The following is a 16,350-nucleotide window of genomic DNA, read 5'->3' as shown; positions in this document are numbered from 1 at the left end:
AAAAAAAAAAGTGAACACGATTATTTCACAATAAGCAAAATTAACACCCCACACAACACACAGTGATGCATGCATTTCACACTTCACTTTAGACGAAAAACAAATTCTGCCACGGTGATTGTAGAACGATGCATTCATTCACACTTCACTTTAGACGAAAAACAAATTCTGCCACGGTGATTGTAGAACGATGCATTCATTCACACTTCACTTTAGACGAAAAACAAATTCTGCCACAGTGATTGTAGAACGATGCATTCATTCACACTTCACTTTAGACGAAAAACAAATTCTGCCACGGTGATTGTAGAACGATGCATTCATTCACACTTCACTTTAGACGAAAAACAAATTCTGCCACGGCGATTGTAGAACGATGCATTCATTCACACTTCATATGAGACGAAAAACAAATCCTGCCACGGTGATTGTAGAACAATGCATTCATTCACACTTCACATTAGACGAAAAGCAAATCCTGCCACGGTGATTGTAGAACAATGCATTCATTCACACTTCACATTAGACGAAAAGCAAATTCTGCCACGGTGATTGTAGAACGATGCATTCATTCACAAATCCTGCCACCGTGATTGTAGAACAATGCATTCATTCACACTTCACATTAGACGAAAAACAAATCCTGCCACGGTGATTGTAGAACAATGCATTCATTCACACTTCACTTTAGACGAAAAACAAATTCTGCCACGGTGATTGTAGAACGATGCATTCATTCACACTTCACTTTAGACGAAAAACAAATTCTGCCACGGTGATTGTAGAACGATGCATTCATTCACACTTCACATTAGACGAAAAGCAAACCCTGCCACAGTGATTGTAGAACGATGCATTCATTCACACTTCACATTAGACGAAAAGCAAATTCTGCCACGGTGATTGTAGAACGATGCATTCATTCACACTTCACATTAGACGAAAAGCAAATCCTGCCACAGTGATTGTAGAACAATGCATTCATTCACACTTCACATGAGACGAAAAACAAACCCTGCCACAGCGATATACCTTGATGACGAGGCAGAAGCAGCACGATCAGCACAGCGCACAGAACCAGCAGGCTGCCCAACACCCAGAACGGAACGCCAAAGCCACCCAGCTGGAACACAACAGTTTCACTTTCACTTTCACGGAAAACCACAGCCACCTACAACAGTTTCACTTTCACGGAAAACCACAGCCACCTACAACAGTTTCACTTTCACTTTCACGGAAAACCACAGCCACCTACAACAGTTTCACTTTCACTTTCACGGAAAACCACAGCCACCTACAACAGTTTCACTTTCACTTTCACCGGAACACCAAAGCCACCAAGCTGGAATACACCAGTCTCACTTTTCAGTTTCGTGGGAACACCATAACCACAGCTGGAACACAACAGTTTCACTTTCACTTTCACGGAAAACCACAGCCACCTACAACAGCTTCACTTTCACTTTCAACGGAACACCAAAGCCACCCAGCTGTTCACGCTCATGGATATGACAGTCAGTATTGATCCATAATATATGCAAGAGCGCTCACACACACACACACACATAAACAGACACCATGCACTGACACACATGCATACTCATATCCATCTAAACACACAAGCAGACACACGCATGTGCCATACCATCAGACATGCAGACACATATTCAGCACCTGAGAAAGGGAATGAGAGGAAAAAGAGTCATTATACAAGATGCAAAACACACAGGAGCAATAAAAAATATAAAAAAAAATCCAAAAAATCCTGACACCTGGAAACTCTTTAAAAACATTAAAATATACAGAATTTGTCCATCATTATAAGTTTTAGTTTCAGTTTTCTCAAATAGGCATCACCGCGTTTGGGCAAATCCATATACGCCACACCACATCTGTTAGGCAGATGCCTGATCAGCAGCATAACCCAACGCGCTTGTCAGGCCTTGAGTGCCTGCTTATATATTTGTGTACCTATTACAGTGGATTTTTTTTTTTTTACAGAATTTTGCCAGAGGACAACACCCGTTGCCATGGGTTCTTTTTCAGTGCGCCAAGAGTGTGCTGCAAATGGGACCTCGGTAAATCGTTTCATCCGAAAGACTTGACACTCAGTTTGATTTTCCAGTCAACCTTGGGAGAAAGGGCGAGAGCGGGATTCGAACCCACACCCTCACGGACTCTCTGTATTGGCAACTGGGCGTCTTAACCATTCTGCCACCTTTTTCCTTATTATTTGTATTTGTATTTCTTTTTATCACAACAGATTTCTCTGTGTGAAATTCGGGTTGCCCTCCCCAGGGAGAGCATGTTGCTATACTACAGCGCCACCCATTTTTATTGGCATTTTTTTCCTGCATGCAGTTTTATTTGTTTTTCCTATCCAAGTGGATTTTTCTACATAATTTTGCCAGGAACAACCCTTTTGTTGCCGTGGGTTCTTTTACATGCGCTAAGTGCATGCTGCACACAGGACCTCAGTTTATCGTCTCATCCAAATGACTAGCATCCAGGCCACCAGTCAAGGTCTAGTGGAGGGGGAGAAAATATCGGCGGCTGAGCTGTGATTCGAACGCTCTCTCGCTTCCTAGGCGGACGCGTTACCTCTAGGCCACCACTCCAATATATTCATCGTTATGAAATCCTACAGGTACAGATGGTCTCACCTGTGTAAGTGATGGACCCACCTCGTATAGAAAACCTCCCAAGGGTGGCCCAAGCATGAACCCCAAGCCGGAGAACGTCTCTAGTGTTCCCTGAACAACAGAACACAAGCAGAAACAAACAGTAACCATATCAATAAGAACAATAATAACACTGATTAGGATAATGGTTTCATTCATTAAGCGCCCTGCCATGTTAAAATTGCTCACCTGCATCATACAATGTAAAAACTGACATTTAAAAAAAGCATTTGAACATTAAACAACAACAACAACTAAAACAAACAAACAAAAAAAAAAAACAACCCAACTCACACACAGAGCATTGCTCTGCACAATCAAATGTACCTAGGGGAGCTAACTCCCCAAAAGTTTAAGCTATGGGGTTATCTAGGGTTTTCTCCCTTTAAACTAAAAGCCTCATCTTTGAGCCACAAATAATACACTAATTTCTACACACCCATCATAAACATAACCCAGCTATTCTCTTCCTGCCCACTTCCAACCACCTGTCTGACGGGCGCAACAGCCGAGTGGTTAAAGCATTTATTTATTTATTTTTTTTTTTTTTGCTGCCCCATCATCTGCGCCGTTTCAGTGGCATTACTCCCACGCCGCTCATTTAGATTCCCCCATACACGGCCACACCCAGGTTCGTCCGTCAGTTCCAGCGTCGGCAGTCCACAGGGAACCATTGATGTTAGGTCGCCAGGAGGCCACACACCAGAGGAGACCCTGCACTGCTGCTGAGTCGCTTCAGTGGTGTTCAGTGGTGCCTGTTCTGTTTTAACGTACTTAGGACACCACCTACTAAGCCCCCTACTAACGACAATACTAGCTTAGTCGCGGAGCCAGACTGAGTGAGCGTCCCTCCCAGAGTGGAGACCACCACCACGCCCCTCAAACAACAGCCCCCCATGAATCTGCCGACACTGACGACATTGACAGGACTCACCCCAAGCACGGAAGTGGAGGGGTATCGAAACTGAGGTCACCATGAGCGCAGTGGTTAAAGCATTGGACTTTCAATCTGAGGGAACCGGGTTCGAATATCGGTAATGGCGCCTGGTGTGTAAAGGGTGGAGACTTTCTCCACTCTCCCACGTCAACATACGTGCAGACCTGCTAGTGCCTGAACCAAGGAGATCAAACACGCACATTAAAGATCCTGTAATCCATGTCAGCGTTTGGTGGGTTATGGAAGCAAGAACGTACCCAGCATGCACACCCCTGAAAATGGAGTACGGCTGCCTACACGGCAGGGTAAAAACAGTCATACACGTAAAAGCCCGCTCATGTACATACGAGTGAACGTGGGAGTTGCAGCCCACGAATGAAGAAGGAGGAGAATACCCTGTCAAGGATCAATAACCGTTATCACTGGTCATACAAGCTGTTTTCGTAACTTTCCTCAGGTAGTATGCTTGGTGGGGGGGCGGGGGTGCTGGGGGTGTGTGGGGGGTGGAGGGGGTATCGACATGTGGTATGGGTGTTGTGCGTGTGAGAGGGGTGGGGTGTGTGGGTGTGGATGGCAGTAAAGGGGGTAGCAACAAGGTGGTATGTGAGTCGTCTACGTGATGAGGTTTGTGTTTGGAGTGGGGTGTGGATGAGGGGTAGATAGCCCCTCTCCACCCGCACTACCCCCCATGCCTCCCATTCCCCCCACCCAACCCCTGTGACTCACGAAGACGGTGGAGACATGGGTGGGGAACTCGTTAGCGATGATAGCGAAACTGGCGGTGATGAAGGCGGACGCCCCTAGGGCCTCCACGGTGCGTACCAGGAAACACATGGCCACGAACACCGTGCCTGGCGGGGACTGGTCCAGCAGCCTGGACAATGCACACACACACACACACACACACACACAGACTGACTGACTGTCACATATACACACAGACACACACACAGACATAACATACATACAGATATCACATACACAAACACCACACACTATGGAGTCTCCTGTCGGACCAACGGACGAGTAAGGCAGGCAGGCTTATCTGTCGGTGTGTGTCCTTGTAGGGGAGAAAGAGGCCGATTAAACACCACACACACACATGCAGACATAACACACACACACAGACTATCATATACACACACACAGACATCACACACACATATAATAATGCTTGAAGAAGACAAACATCTTGGGGCAGGGCACAGAGGAACCCCCAGCCATCACCGTTGTCCACCGGTTCACCTTCCTCGGCTCTACCATCACCCCTGAAAACGGAGTATGGTTGCCTACATGGCGGGGTAAAAACGGTCATACACGTTAAAGCCCACTCGTGTACATGCGAGTGAACGTGCGGGGTTGCAGCCCACGAACGCAGAAGAAGAAGAGAAGAAGGCTCTACCATCTCCGATAACCTCTCCTTAGACAGTGAAAACTGACAAGAGGATCCAGAAGGCAGCTACAGCATTAGCTCGCCTCACAACCCAAGATACTCTGAAAGTCTCTCTGAAAGCGTTTGATATCAACCCTGACTCCTGGGAGGAATCTGCAGTGGACCGTGACAAATGGCGTGCTGCTGTGCAAAAAGGCGCCAAGTTGTGCGAGGCCAACAGGACTGCTGCAGCTGTTCAGAAGAGGCAGGCCAGAAAGTCACGGGCAAACAAGCTCCCTGACAATGGTATGCCTGTCTTTGTCTGCCCCAACATTTTGTGCGCAGATTGGACTATTCAGCCATGTGCATTCACAGATAGATTCATGAGCATCCCCCCCCGCCCCCGCCACTACCACCCTCCTCCATCCCCCAGCTGGATGACATCAATGTAGGCAGCCATACTCCGTTTTCAGGGGTGTGCATGCTGGGTATGTTCTTGTTTCCATAACCCACCGAACGCTGACATGGATTACAGGATCTTTAACGTGCATATTTGATCTTCTGCTTGCATATACACATGAAGGGGGTTCAGGCACTAGCAGGTCTGCACATATGTTGATCTGGGAGATCGTAAAAATCTCTACCCTTTACCCACCAGGCGCTGTCACCGTGATTCGAACCCGGGACCCTCAGATTGAAAGTCCAACGCTTTAACCACTCGGCTATTGCGCCCGTCGATGGCAGTGTACAATGCCTGCGTCATCAGCACATTGCTGTACGGCAGCGAAACATGGAGCACATATGCCAGGCAGGAGAGAAGGCTCAACACCTTCCACTTGAGAAGCATCCACTGTATCCTGGGCATAGAGTGTCCAACATCGAGGTCCTGTCCCGCGCCGACCTTCCCAGCATGCTCACTTTGCTCAGACAGCGCAGACTGCGCTGGCTTGGCCATGTCCGCCTAGGGCATGGAGGATGGCCGCATTCCCAAAGACATCATTCAATACGGTGAGCTGACATCTGGGAATAGAACCACTGGCCGCCCACAGCTGCACTGTAAGGACGTTTGCAAGAGAGACATGAAGGCGCTCAATACTGACATCTAATCAAATGGAGTGATGGCCTAGAGGTAACGCGTCCGCCTAGGAAGCGAGAGAATCTGAGTGCACTGGTTCAAATCACAGCCCAGCCACCGATATTTTCTCCTCCTCCACTAGACCTTGAGTGGTGGTCTGGACGCTAGTCATTCAGATGAGATGATAAACCGAGGTCCTGTGTGCAGCATGCACTTAGCGCATGTAAAAGAACCCACGGCAACAAAAGTGTTGTTCCTAGCAAAATTCTGTAGAAAAATGGACTTCAATAGGAAAAACAAATAAAACTGCACGCAGGAAAAAAAAAAAAGAAAAAAAAGGGTGGTGCTGTAGTACAGCAACGCACTCTCCCTGGGGAGAGCAGCCCGAATTTCACACAGAGAAATCTGTTGCGATAAAAAGAAATACAAATACAAAATCCTGGGAGGATCTCACAGCTGATCGCACAAGGTGGAGAAGTACCCTGATCCGACACCTCAAGACGGGGGAAGAGAAACTGTTGAATGCAGCGGCGGCAGACAAACAAGCACGCAGAAAAGAGTGCAACAGCTCCAGCAGACAAGACGATACACACAGGTGCGACCTTTACGACACAGACCGTCATTCCCGCACTGGCTTCCACAGCCATAAACGACGCTGCTCCAGACGAGCAGATGAACAGGATGTTCATCCCCATGAACGACCCTGATCAGCGGTGGCTACTACAAAAATATCACAATACAAAACAATGCAACGCGATACAATGCAACGCTGTTATTTTCTAGCCACTCACCCAAACAGCACGGCGATCGACCCTGACTGACGGTGTCTACTGCACAAATATGTACATGTCACAATACGTGACAATACAACGCAATACAATGCAACGCTGTTATTTTCTAGCCACTCACCCAAACAGCACGGCGATCGACCCTGACTGACGGTGTCTACTGCAAAAATATGTACATGTCACAATACGTGACAATACAACGCAATACAATACAATGCTGTATTTTCTAGCCACTCACCCAAACAGCACGGAAACTGACCCTGACTGACGGTGTCTACTGCAAAAATATGTACATGTCACAATACGTGACAATACAACGCAATACAACGCTGTATTTTCTAGCCACTCACCCAAACAGCACGGCACAGACTCCACAGGTGAACAGACCAGACAGGAACATGAATCGGGATCCTATCCTGGTTAACTGAAAACCCCAATATAATACAATGAAAGATTGTGTGTGTGTGTGTGTGTGTGTGTGTGTGTGTGCGCGCGTGTGTGCCCACATACGTGTGTGCATGTGTATACGTGCATGCATGGGTGTGTGGGAGCATGGTTTTTGCCTATCTACAGTTATTGTGGTTTTTTCTGGGTTTTGTTTCATTTGACTAGTTTCTATATTCTTTACGGTGTCCCTGATCATATCATGTATGTGTTTATAAAAATAAAAAAAAAAAAAAAAAAGCCTGTGATTGCACAAATGATTTTCCATGCGGATTAATAAAGTATTTTTGATCTGATTTGATCTGATCTAAATACAACACGCCACAACAGGTCACAGTACAACACAACAGAATACAAGTTACAACAAAGTACAATTCAACACAGTACAATACAACTCGGTACAGTGCAACACAACAGAGTACAACACAATACAGTACCATACACCACAACACGGAACAACACAACACAGTACAACACACCACAGTACAGCACAATAGAATACAACACAGTACACCATAATACAACACAAAACGATACAACACAACGCAGTTCAACACAACACAGTACAACACAACAGTTCAACACAACACAGTACAACACAACACAACACAGTACAACACAACACAGTACAGCACAACACAGTACAGCACAACACAGTACAGCACAACACAACACAGTACAGCACAACACAGTACAACACAACACAGTACAGCACAACACAGTACAGCACAACACAGTACAACACAACACAACACAGTACAACACAACACAGTACAGCACAACAGAATACAACACAGTACACCATAATACAACACAAAACGATACAACACAACGCAGTTCAACACAACACAGTACAACACAACACAACACAGTACAATACAACACAGTACAGCACTACAGAATACAACACAATACACCATAATACAACACAAAACGATACAACACAACACAGTTCAATAAACACAGTACAACACAACACAACACAGTGCAATACAACACAGTACAGCACAATAGAATACAACACAATACACCATAATACAACACAAAACGATACAACACAACACAGTTCAACACAACACAATACAACACAACAGTTCAACACAACACAGTACAACACAACACAACACAGTACAATACAACACAGTACAACACAACACAACACAGTACAACACACCACAGTACAGCACAACAGAATACAACACAGCACACCATAATACAACACAAAACGAAAAAACACAACACAGTTCAACACAACACAGTACAACACAACAGTTCAACACAACACAGTACAACACAACAGTTCAACACAACACAGTACAACACAACACAGCACAGTACAATACAACACAGTACAGCACTACAGAATACAACACAGTACACCATAATACAACACAAAACGATACAACACAACGCAGTTCAACACAACACAATACAACACAACACAGTTCAATACAACACAATACAACACAACAGTTCAACACAACACAGTACAACACAACACAGTACAATACAACACAGTACTACACAACACAACACAGTACAACACAACACAGTACAGCACAATAGAATACAACACAGTACACCATAATACAACACAAAACGATACAACACAACACAGTTCAACACAACACAGTACAACACAACAGTTCAACACAACACAGTACAACACAACACAACACAGTACAATACGACACAGTTCAACACAACACAGTACAACACAACAGTTCAACACAACACAGTACAACACAACAGTTCAACACAACACAGTACAACACAACACAACACAGTGCAATACAACACAGTACAGCACTACAGAATACAACACAGTACACCATAATACAACACAAAACGATACAACACAACACAGTTCAACACAACACAGTACAACACAACAGTTCAACACAACACAGTACAACACAACAGTTCAACACAGCACAGTACAACACAACACAGTACAATACGACACAGTACAGCGCAATAGAATACAACACAATACACCATAATACAACACAAAACGATACAACACAACACAGTTCAACACAACACAACACAGTACAACACAACACAGTACAGCACAACAGAATACAACACAATACACCATAATACAACACAAAACGATACAACACAACACAGTTCAATAAACACAGTACAACACAACACAACACAGTACAATACAACACAGCACAGTACAACACAACACAACACAACACAGTACAATACAACACAGCACAGTACAACACGACAGAACACAACACAAGACAAATACTCACAAAATATCCGTACACAGGGGAGGAGACGAATATCCACAGCTCAAAGGTACTGAAGATTAATCCAGTCACTGTCTGTGTGGCACCTTTCTTGGACGCCTGCATTGAACACAGATGATTAATAGCAACACTACTACTACTGCTACTAGTACTACTGATAAGAAGATTGGTTTTTTTTTTTTAGTGTTTTTTTTTACTTTATTTATTTTATTTTTATTATTAAATATTTTTATTTTATTTTATTTTATTTTGATTCATTTATTTATTTATTTATTTTATTTTATTTTATTTTATTTATTTATTTATTATTTATTTTTTTATTTATTTTTTTTTCTCAAGGCCTGACTAAGCGCGTTGGGTTACGCTGCTGGTCAGGCATCTCCTTGGCAGATGTGGTGTAGCGTATATGGATTTGACCGAACGCAGCGACGCATTCTTGAGAAACTGATACTGATAAAAAGAAGAAGAAGAAGAAGAAGAAAAACAACAACAAAAACAACAATGATGATGATGATGACGGTAATAATGATAATGATAATAATAATGATGATGATAATAGGGGTGAATGATTCTTAATAATGTTTGGTATCTTGTGTTCAATTTTCCCCTTTTTTGATATTTACATGTGTGTTCCATTTGTAAACGCCTGGGGCTTATTTCCAAGATCAGGCGTAAATGCTCATGCTACTACAACCACTACTACCACTACTACTATAATCACACAACTCACCTCATTGGGGAAGAAAGGGGCCAGCAGGGAAAAACAGGTACTAGCCGCGAAGTTGGCAAAAGCCATGGCCACCATTGTCCATTTCTTGTGTGACGGCAGACGTCTGAAGGAAAAAGAGGCTGGCTGGTTTTCGTCTTTGTCGTCAGACGGCTGCTGGTCCTTGTTTTCCCTTGTGGCACCCGAGTTCGCTTCTTCTTTTTCTTCTTCTTCTTCTGGGGTGACATCTTTCTGAAAAGGCAGGGGGATGTGGGGGGGGGGGGGGGGGGATAGAAGGCAGTGATAGATTATCTGGTTTTCTTACTTCTTTTTCTTATTTAAAAAAAAAAAAAAAAAAATTCTTTACTTGGATTTTGCATTCATTATGACAAATGTACAGACATTTGTTAATAATAATAATAATAATTAGTAAATACAATGAACATAACAAAAAGAAGAAAAAGAGAATAATATAATAATAGTATTTATATACAATATATATCGCGCTGAATCTTGTGCAGAGACAAATCTAAGCGCTTCACACCAGTCATTCACATGCATGCATAACTCTAAAACTGAAGAAACTGAAGAAAAGGAAGAGGTAGGGAAGGGAGGCTATTTTGGGAAGAGGTGGGATTTAAGGCCAGACTTGAAAGAAGCTGAGTGCGGAGACCTGACGAAGCGAAAGAGGAAGTTCATTCCAAATGCAAGGTCCAGAGACAGAGAAAGAACGGCGGCCAACAGTGGAGTGTTTGAATCTGGGTGTGCGTAAACAGAGTGAATCCGAAGCCGATCGTAGAGAGTGAGTTGGAGTGTAGAGGTGAAGGCAGCCACAAAGATAGGAAGGGGCAGATCTGTGAATACATTTACAACATAAGAGTGCTGATCTTACACTTTATTCTGTGTGAGAGAGGGAGAGAAGAAAAAGAAAAAAAGAATTAAAAAAAAACAACAGTATACAAATAGAATGAAAAAAATGGGGAGGTGGAGGGGGCAGGGGCCGGGGCAGGGGGTGGGGGGACGGGGGGGGGTGGGGGGTAGCAAAATGCCGGCAAGAGAATAAAAGCCGGATGCAAAGCCTGACAGGTGGTGCCTTGTCACTGACGCTGAAGTAAAATACACACAGCTTTGGACGGAGTTGTTAAAAAACACACAAAAACTGCATATACATCAGCAACATGGATGAGTAATCAACAGTTAACATAACATGCCCCAATTTTGTTGTTATTTGTATTTCTTTTTATCACAACAGATTTCTCTTGTGTGAAATTCGGGCTGCTCTCCCCAGGGAGAGCGCGTCGCTACACTACAGCGCCACCCATTTTTTTTTTTGTATTTTTTCCTGCGTGCAGTTTTATTTGTTTTTCCTATCAACGTGGATTTTTCTACAGAATTTTGCCAGGAAGATAAGATAAGATAAGATAAGAATAACTCTATTATCTCCAACTGGAGAAATTTGGTCAGGTGCATTATCACAACATAGACAAGTAAACAACATGGGGACCATAACTGTAAAAGCCAACAACAGCCCCTACAAATATTACGAAGATACAAATGTAAAAAAATATCACATACATCGTTTCATACATACATCCACACACTGCAGGTAATAACTAGTATTCTTAATGAAAAAACAGAAAGAATTAAGAAACATTATTTGAATATAATTATAAACATAGCCTACTATACTGCACACTGATTATAATAGACAGATAAGATAAGAATAAAGATGAATTGCGGAAAACCACAACCAGATAATCAGCACACACCCGCACCCCCACACCCACCCCACACACGCGAATAACTTGATTAAACAAGAGTAATAAACATATGTTCTCAAATAAAAGCATTTCACATATTCGCTTTTAAAAACATTGCAATTAATTATTACATCGTAATTATTAAACAGAAATATATTTAGAATATGGACATTAGCATTAGACATATTCCATTGTACATTCATCCTGCATATTGCACATTATTCTTCCTACATATTGCACATTCATTATAACCAATTGTCACGTTTTAAGCTCAGTAAACACACACACACACACACACACACGCTTATTTATCATCATAATTGTCTTTTTATTTTATCTTTATTTATTCATTTATTATTATTATCATCATCATCATCATAATTATTATTATTATTATTATTATTATTATTATTATTTTCTTTTTTTCTTATTTTTTTTGTCAAGGCCTGACTAAGCGCGTTGGGTTACGCTGCTGGTCAGGCATCTGCTAGGCAGATGTGGTACAGTGTATATATAAGGATTTGTCCGAACGCAGTGATGCCTCCTTGAGCTACTGATACTGATACTGATACTTTGTGATTTCGCTGAACAAAAGCAATACAATCCCAAGAAGAAGAAATGATCACAATAAAGAACAGTGGTGACGACAGCCACTTTGTATTTGTATTTGTATTTCTTTTTATCACAACAGATTTCTCTGTGTGAAATTCGGGCTGCTCTCCCCAGGGAGAGCGCGTCGCTACACTAAAGCGCCACCCATTTTTTTTGTATTTTTTCCTGCATGCGGATTTATTTGTTCTACCTATCAATGTGGATTTTTCTACAGAATTTTGCCAGGAACAACCCTTTTGTTGCCGTGGGTTCTTTTACGTGCGCTAAGTGCATGCTGCACACGGGACCTCGGTTTATCATCTCATCCGAATGACTAGCGTCCAGACCACCACTCAAGGTTCTAGTGGAGGGGGAGAAAATATCGGCGGCTGAACCATCATTCGAACCTGCGTGCTCAGATTCTCTCGCTTCCTAGGTGGACGCGCTACCTCTAGGCCATCACTCCACCGTAGTTGCGGTGACGAGCATGCGCACCTGTCAGCGGCAGCGAGACGGTTAACTTACATTGATGACCTGGTTGTGGTCGGTGCCTTGCCGGAAGGGGAAGGACTGGTCGTTGGGCTGGGGAGAGGCTTGGGAGGACCCGGTTCTTTCCATGGCTTTCCTGCCCGCAAGTGAGGCTGTGAGCGACAGGGAAAGAGAGAGAGAGAGGAGAGGGAGAGAGAGGGAGGGAGAGAGAGAGAGAGGGAGAGAGAGGGAGAGAGAGAGGGAGAGACAGGGGGGGAGAGAGAGAGAGAGAGAGAGAGAGAGAGAGAGAGAGAGAGAGAGAGAGAGAGAGAGGGAGGGAGAGAGAGAAGAAGGGAAAAAGACAAGGGGAAAAAAACCCCCAGGGTTCACTGTTTATGTTGTTAGGCAAAACATGTAAGTTCTTCTCCATGATGAACACATGTTTTCAAACACACACACACACACACACACACACACACACACACACACATTCATGCACGAACATAACACATGCAGTGATACACACAAGACATATAATTATGCACAAAGCTTATTACACGCAAGAGGTACACACAAGACCTACACACACACATAAAACAAACACACAACAAATACATGACATACATAAAACAAACATATAAGTATACACACATGCCATCAGTGACATGCATATATCATACTCACACACACCCATGCATGCCCAAACACACCTACACACACACACACACGTAAGATTTTCTGCACACATGTGTGCATGCATACACACAAAGACACATACGCACAGACATACAAACAAGTGCCTTTACTAATAATAATAATAATAATGGACATTTATATAGCGCGTTTCTCCAGAAATACTGCTCGATGCGCTTCACATTTCATTCCCCACTCCCAGCCTCCCCCATCAATACTCTACCCCCCACCCCTACCCCTACCCCTACACACACTGAAGCACATACCAGAAAACACTCACACAACTGAACTTTGGAAACCACCCTCCCCACCCATGACACCCTCCAAAAAAACGCATCCCTGCAACATGTGCTCATGCACACCGCCACGCACACACACGCATGACACAGCAAAACAGCAGCCCCCCCCACCCCCACCCCCCCAACAACAAAACATGCACCAAAAACTAGATCACACCAAGATCAAAAGAAAAAAAAAAAAAAAATCAACACAATAAAATTGCTTTTGAACATCTTCTATAATTTCAGTTTCAAAGCGGTGTCAGGGCATTCAGAGTGATCCACATGTATATGTATGTGTTTTTTGTGTGTAAGTTATGGAGTATTCATTACATGTATATAATTTTATATATATACATGTACTACACCACAGCAGCAGATGTCCAACCTTAACACAAGCCCACAACTGGCATGTCCTGGTGTTGTGTAAAACATTAAAATAAAATGGAATAAAAACAATTTGGCAAAATGAATACGTAAGTGAAAATATAAAAACAAAAAAATATATAGAGAGAAAAGTGAAAGACACATAGAAGACAAATGACTGAAACACACACATATACACACATTTACACACACACACACACACATACACACACACACACACACACACACTTTCACAGGATTAGTTCATAGCCCTATTTCTACATTCCTTTAATGTACTTCAGAATTGTGTTAATGGTTTCTGATTACTATCATCATTGTTGAATTGTTACTGTTCAATGTAACTGCATATTAGTTACACATTTTTTGGTAGTTTTCTACCTTTTCTGTTTTCCTTTCCCTCCCCCCCCCCCCCCCCCCCCCACACACACACACACACACTCCCCCACTTTCTTTTCGTTTTTTTTTTTTATTATCGTCTAATATCACTGATAGTGAAAAGACACTAAACTAAAGAATGAACACACACACACACACACACACACACACACACACACACACACACACTGATTGACACTAAAGCCCATTACCCTAAACACATACACACACACACATACACACACACACACAATAATTGACACTAAAGCCCATTACCCTCTACTCTCTATCTCTCTCTCTGTCACACACACACACACACACACACACACAATGACTGACACTAAAGCCCATTACCCTCAACTCACACACACACACACACACACACACACACACACACACTCACACACACACACACACAATGATTGACACTAAAGCTCATTACCCTCAACTCACACACACACACTGACACACACACAAGCAATGACATAAATATGTGCAGCTCACAAACACACGAAAGCATCACTCAGCAGGATTTCGCATGTGTGCCCAAACACACAAATAAGCACACGCACACATACACACACATATCGCAGATCCCACAAATATAAAGCACATGCCTGCATTTGTGCAGACACTTGCACATAGCTCCCACTATCTACTTTCACAAATTTACACAATTCTGTCCAAACCTGTTCCCCTACACCAAAACACCCACACATACACATGCATACCCTAGCTCGCACACACACACACACACATTCACTAGCTTGCATAATGCACTCACATACACTCCAGCTCCCATCACACACACACACACACATGTACACACCACACACATACTGCCACAGTCTTGCTGCAAAAGGGGTGGGAAAAGATCTGTGAGGTCATGTATGTGTGTGTGTGTATGTTTTTTTTTTTTTTTTTTTTTTTTTTTTTTTTTTGGCGTGTGTGTGTGTGTGCGTCTGTGCAAGCAGATGCCGAACACATTGACCAGCTCTTGAGTGTTTGTGCTAATGATTAACTTTGAATGCGATAAAAAGTGTAATTCAGTCTTCAACACTTGGGAAGGCCCACAGCACAGAAAATTCATAACGACCTACTACAAACACTTACTAAGCAGTTTAACCTACCGGTACATACCTCAGGTAATGCAGTTGTGAATCCGCACAGAATCCTGTCAAGCTCGACCCTGAATAGTCTGAGAAAGCTGATTAATCTAGTCTACCGTGCGATATTTTCTGTCAACTTTTTCACGTGTGGTGCAACCATACGAGTAATTGCATCAAGTTCGCAACGTGCTACTTTCTATTTCCCCTAAAATTAGCTAAGCGCACAGAGCAGTAGGCCTGTGTTAAGGACTTGTCTATCTTTTCTGACCAATCGTTTGTGTCCAAACATGTTCGTCAATATTTCACAAACTTGTGCCATCCATCCGGTCTTTGAGTTCGACACGAGAATAACACTGTCTGTGGTTCGTTGATGATTGCACCACAAGTGGCAACACACACACGACGTTCTTCTCAAACGC

At 43.1% G+C, this 16,350-nt stretch overlaps 1 protein-coding gene across 1 annotated transcript in view; it reads right to left on the bottom strand.

Moving 5' to 3' along the window:
• The window catches only part of LOC143290744 (MFS-type transporter SLC18B1-like), a 29,389-nt gene extending 16,150 nt beyond the window's left edge, over positions 1–13,239 (bottom strand). The window contains exons 1-7 of the mRNA XM_076600259.1: positions 13,147–13,239; positions 10,295–10,522; positions 9,568–9,663; positions 7,204–7,277; positions 4,345–4,492; positions 2,685–2,753; positions 1,033–1,123 (exon numbers count right to left, since the gene is read on the bottom strand). Of these exons, the coding sequence (XP_076456374.1) occupies positions 1,033–1,123; positions 2,685–2,753; positions 4,345–4,492; positions 7,204–7,277; positions 9,568–9,663; positions 10,295–10,522; positions 13,147–13,239 (799 nt within the window). The remainder of the gene's footprint in view (positions 1–1,032; positions 1,124–2,684; positions 2,754–4,344; positions 4,493–7,203; positions 7,278–9,567; positions 9,664–10,294; positions 10,523–13,146) is intronic.
• Between the last annotated feature and the right edge of the window lie 3,111 nt (positions 13,240–16,350).

The sequence above is a fragment of the Babylonia areolata genome, chromosome 16 (assembly GCF_041734735.1).
Source record: "Babylonia areolata isolate BAREFJ2019XMU chromosome 16, ASM4173473v1, whole genome shotgun sequence".
NCBI lineage: Eukaryota > Metazoa > Mollusca > Gastropoda > Neogastropoda > Buccinidae > Babylonia > Babylonia areolata.
This window is presented reverse-complemented; position numbering and strand designations above follow the sequence as displayed.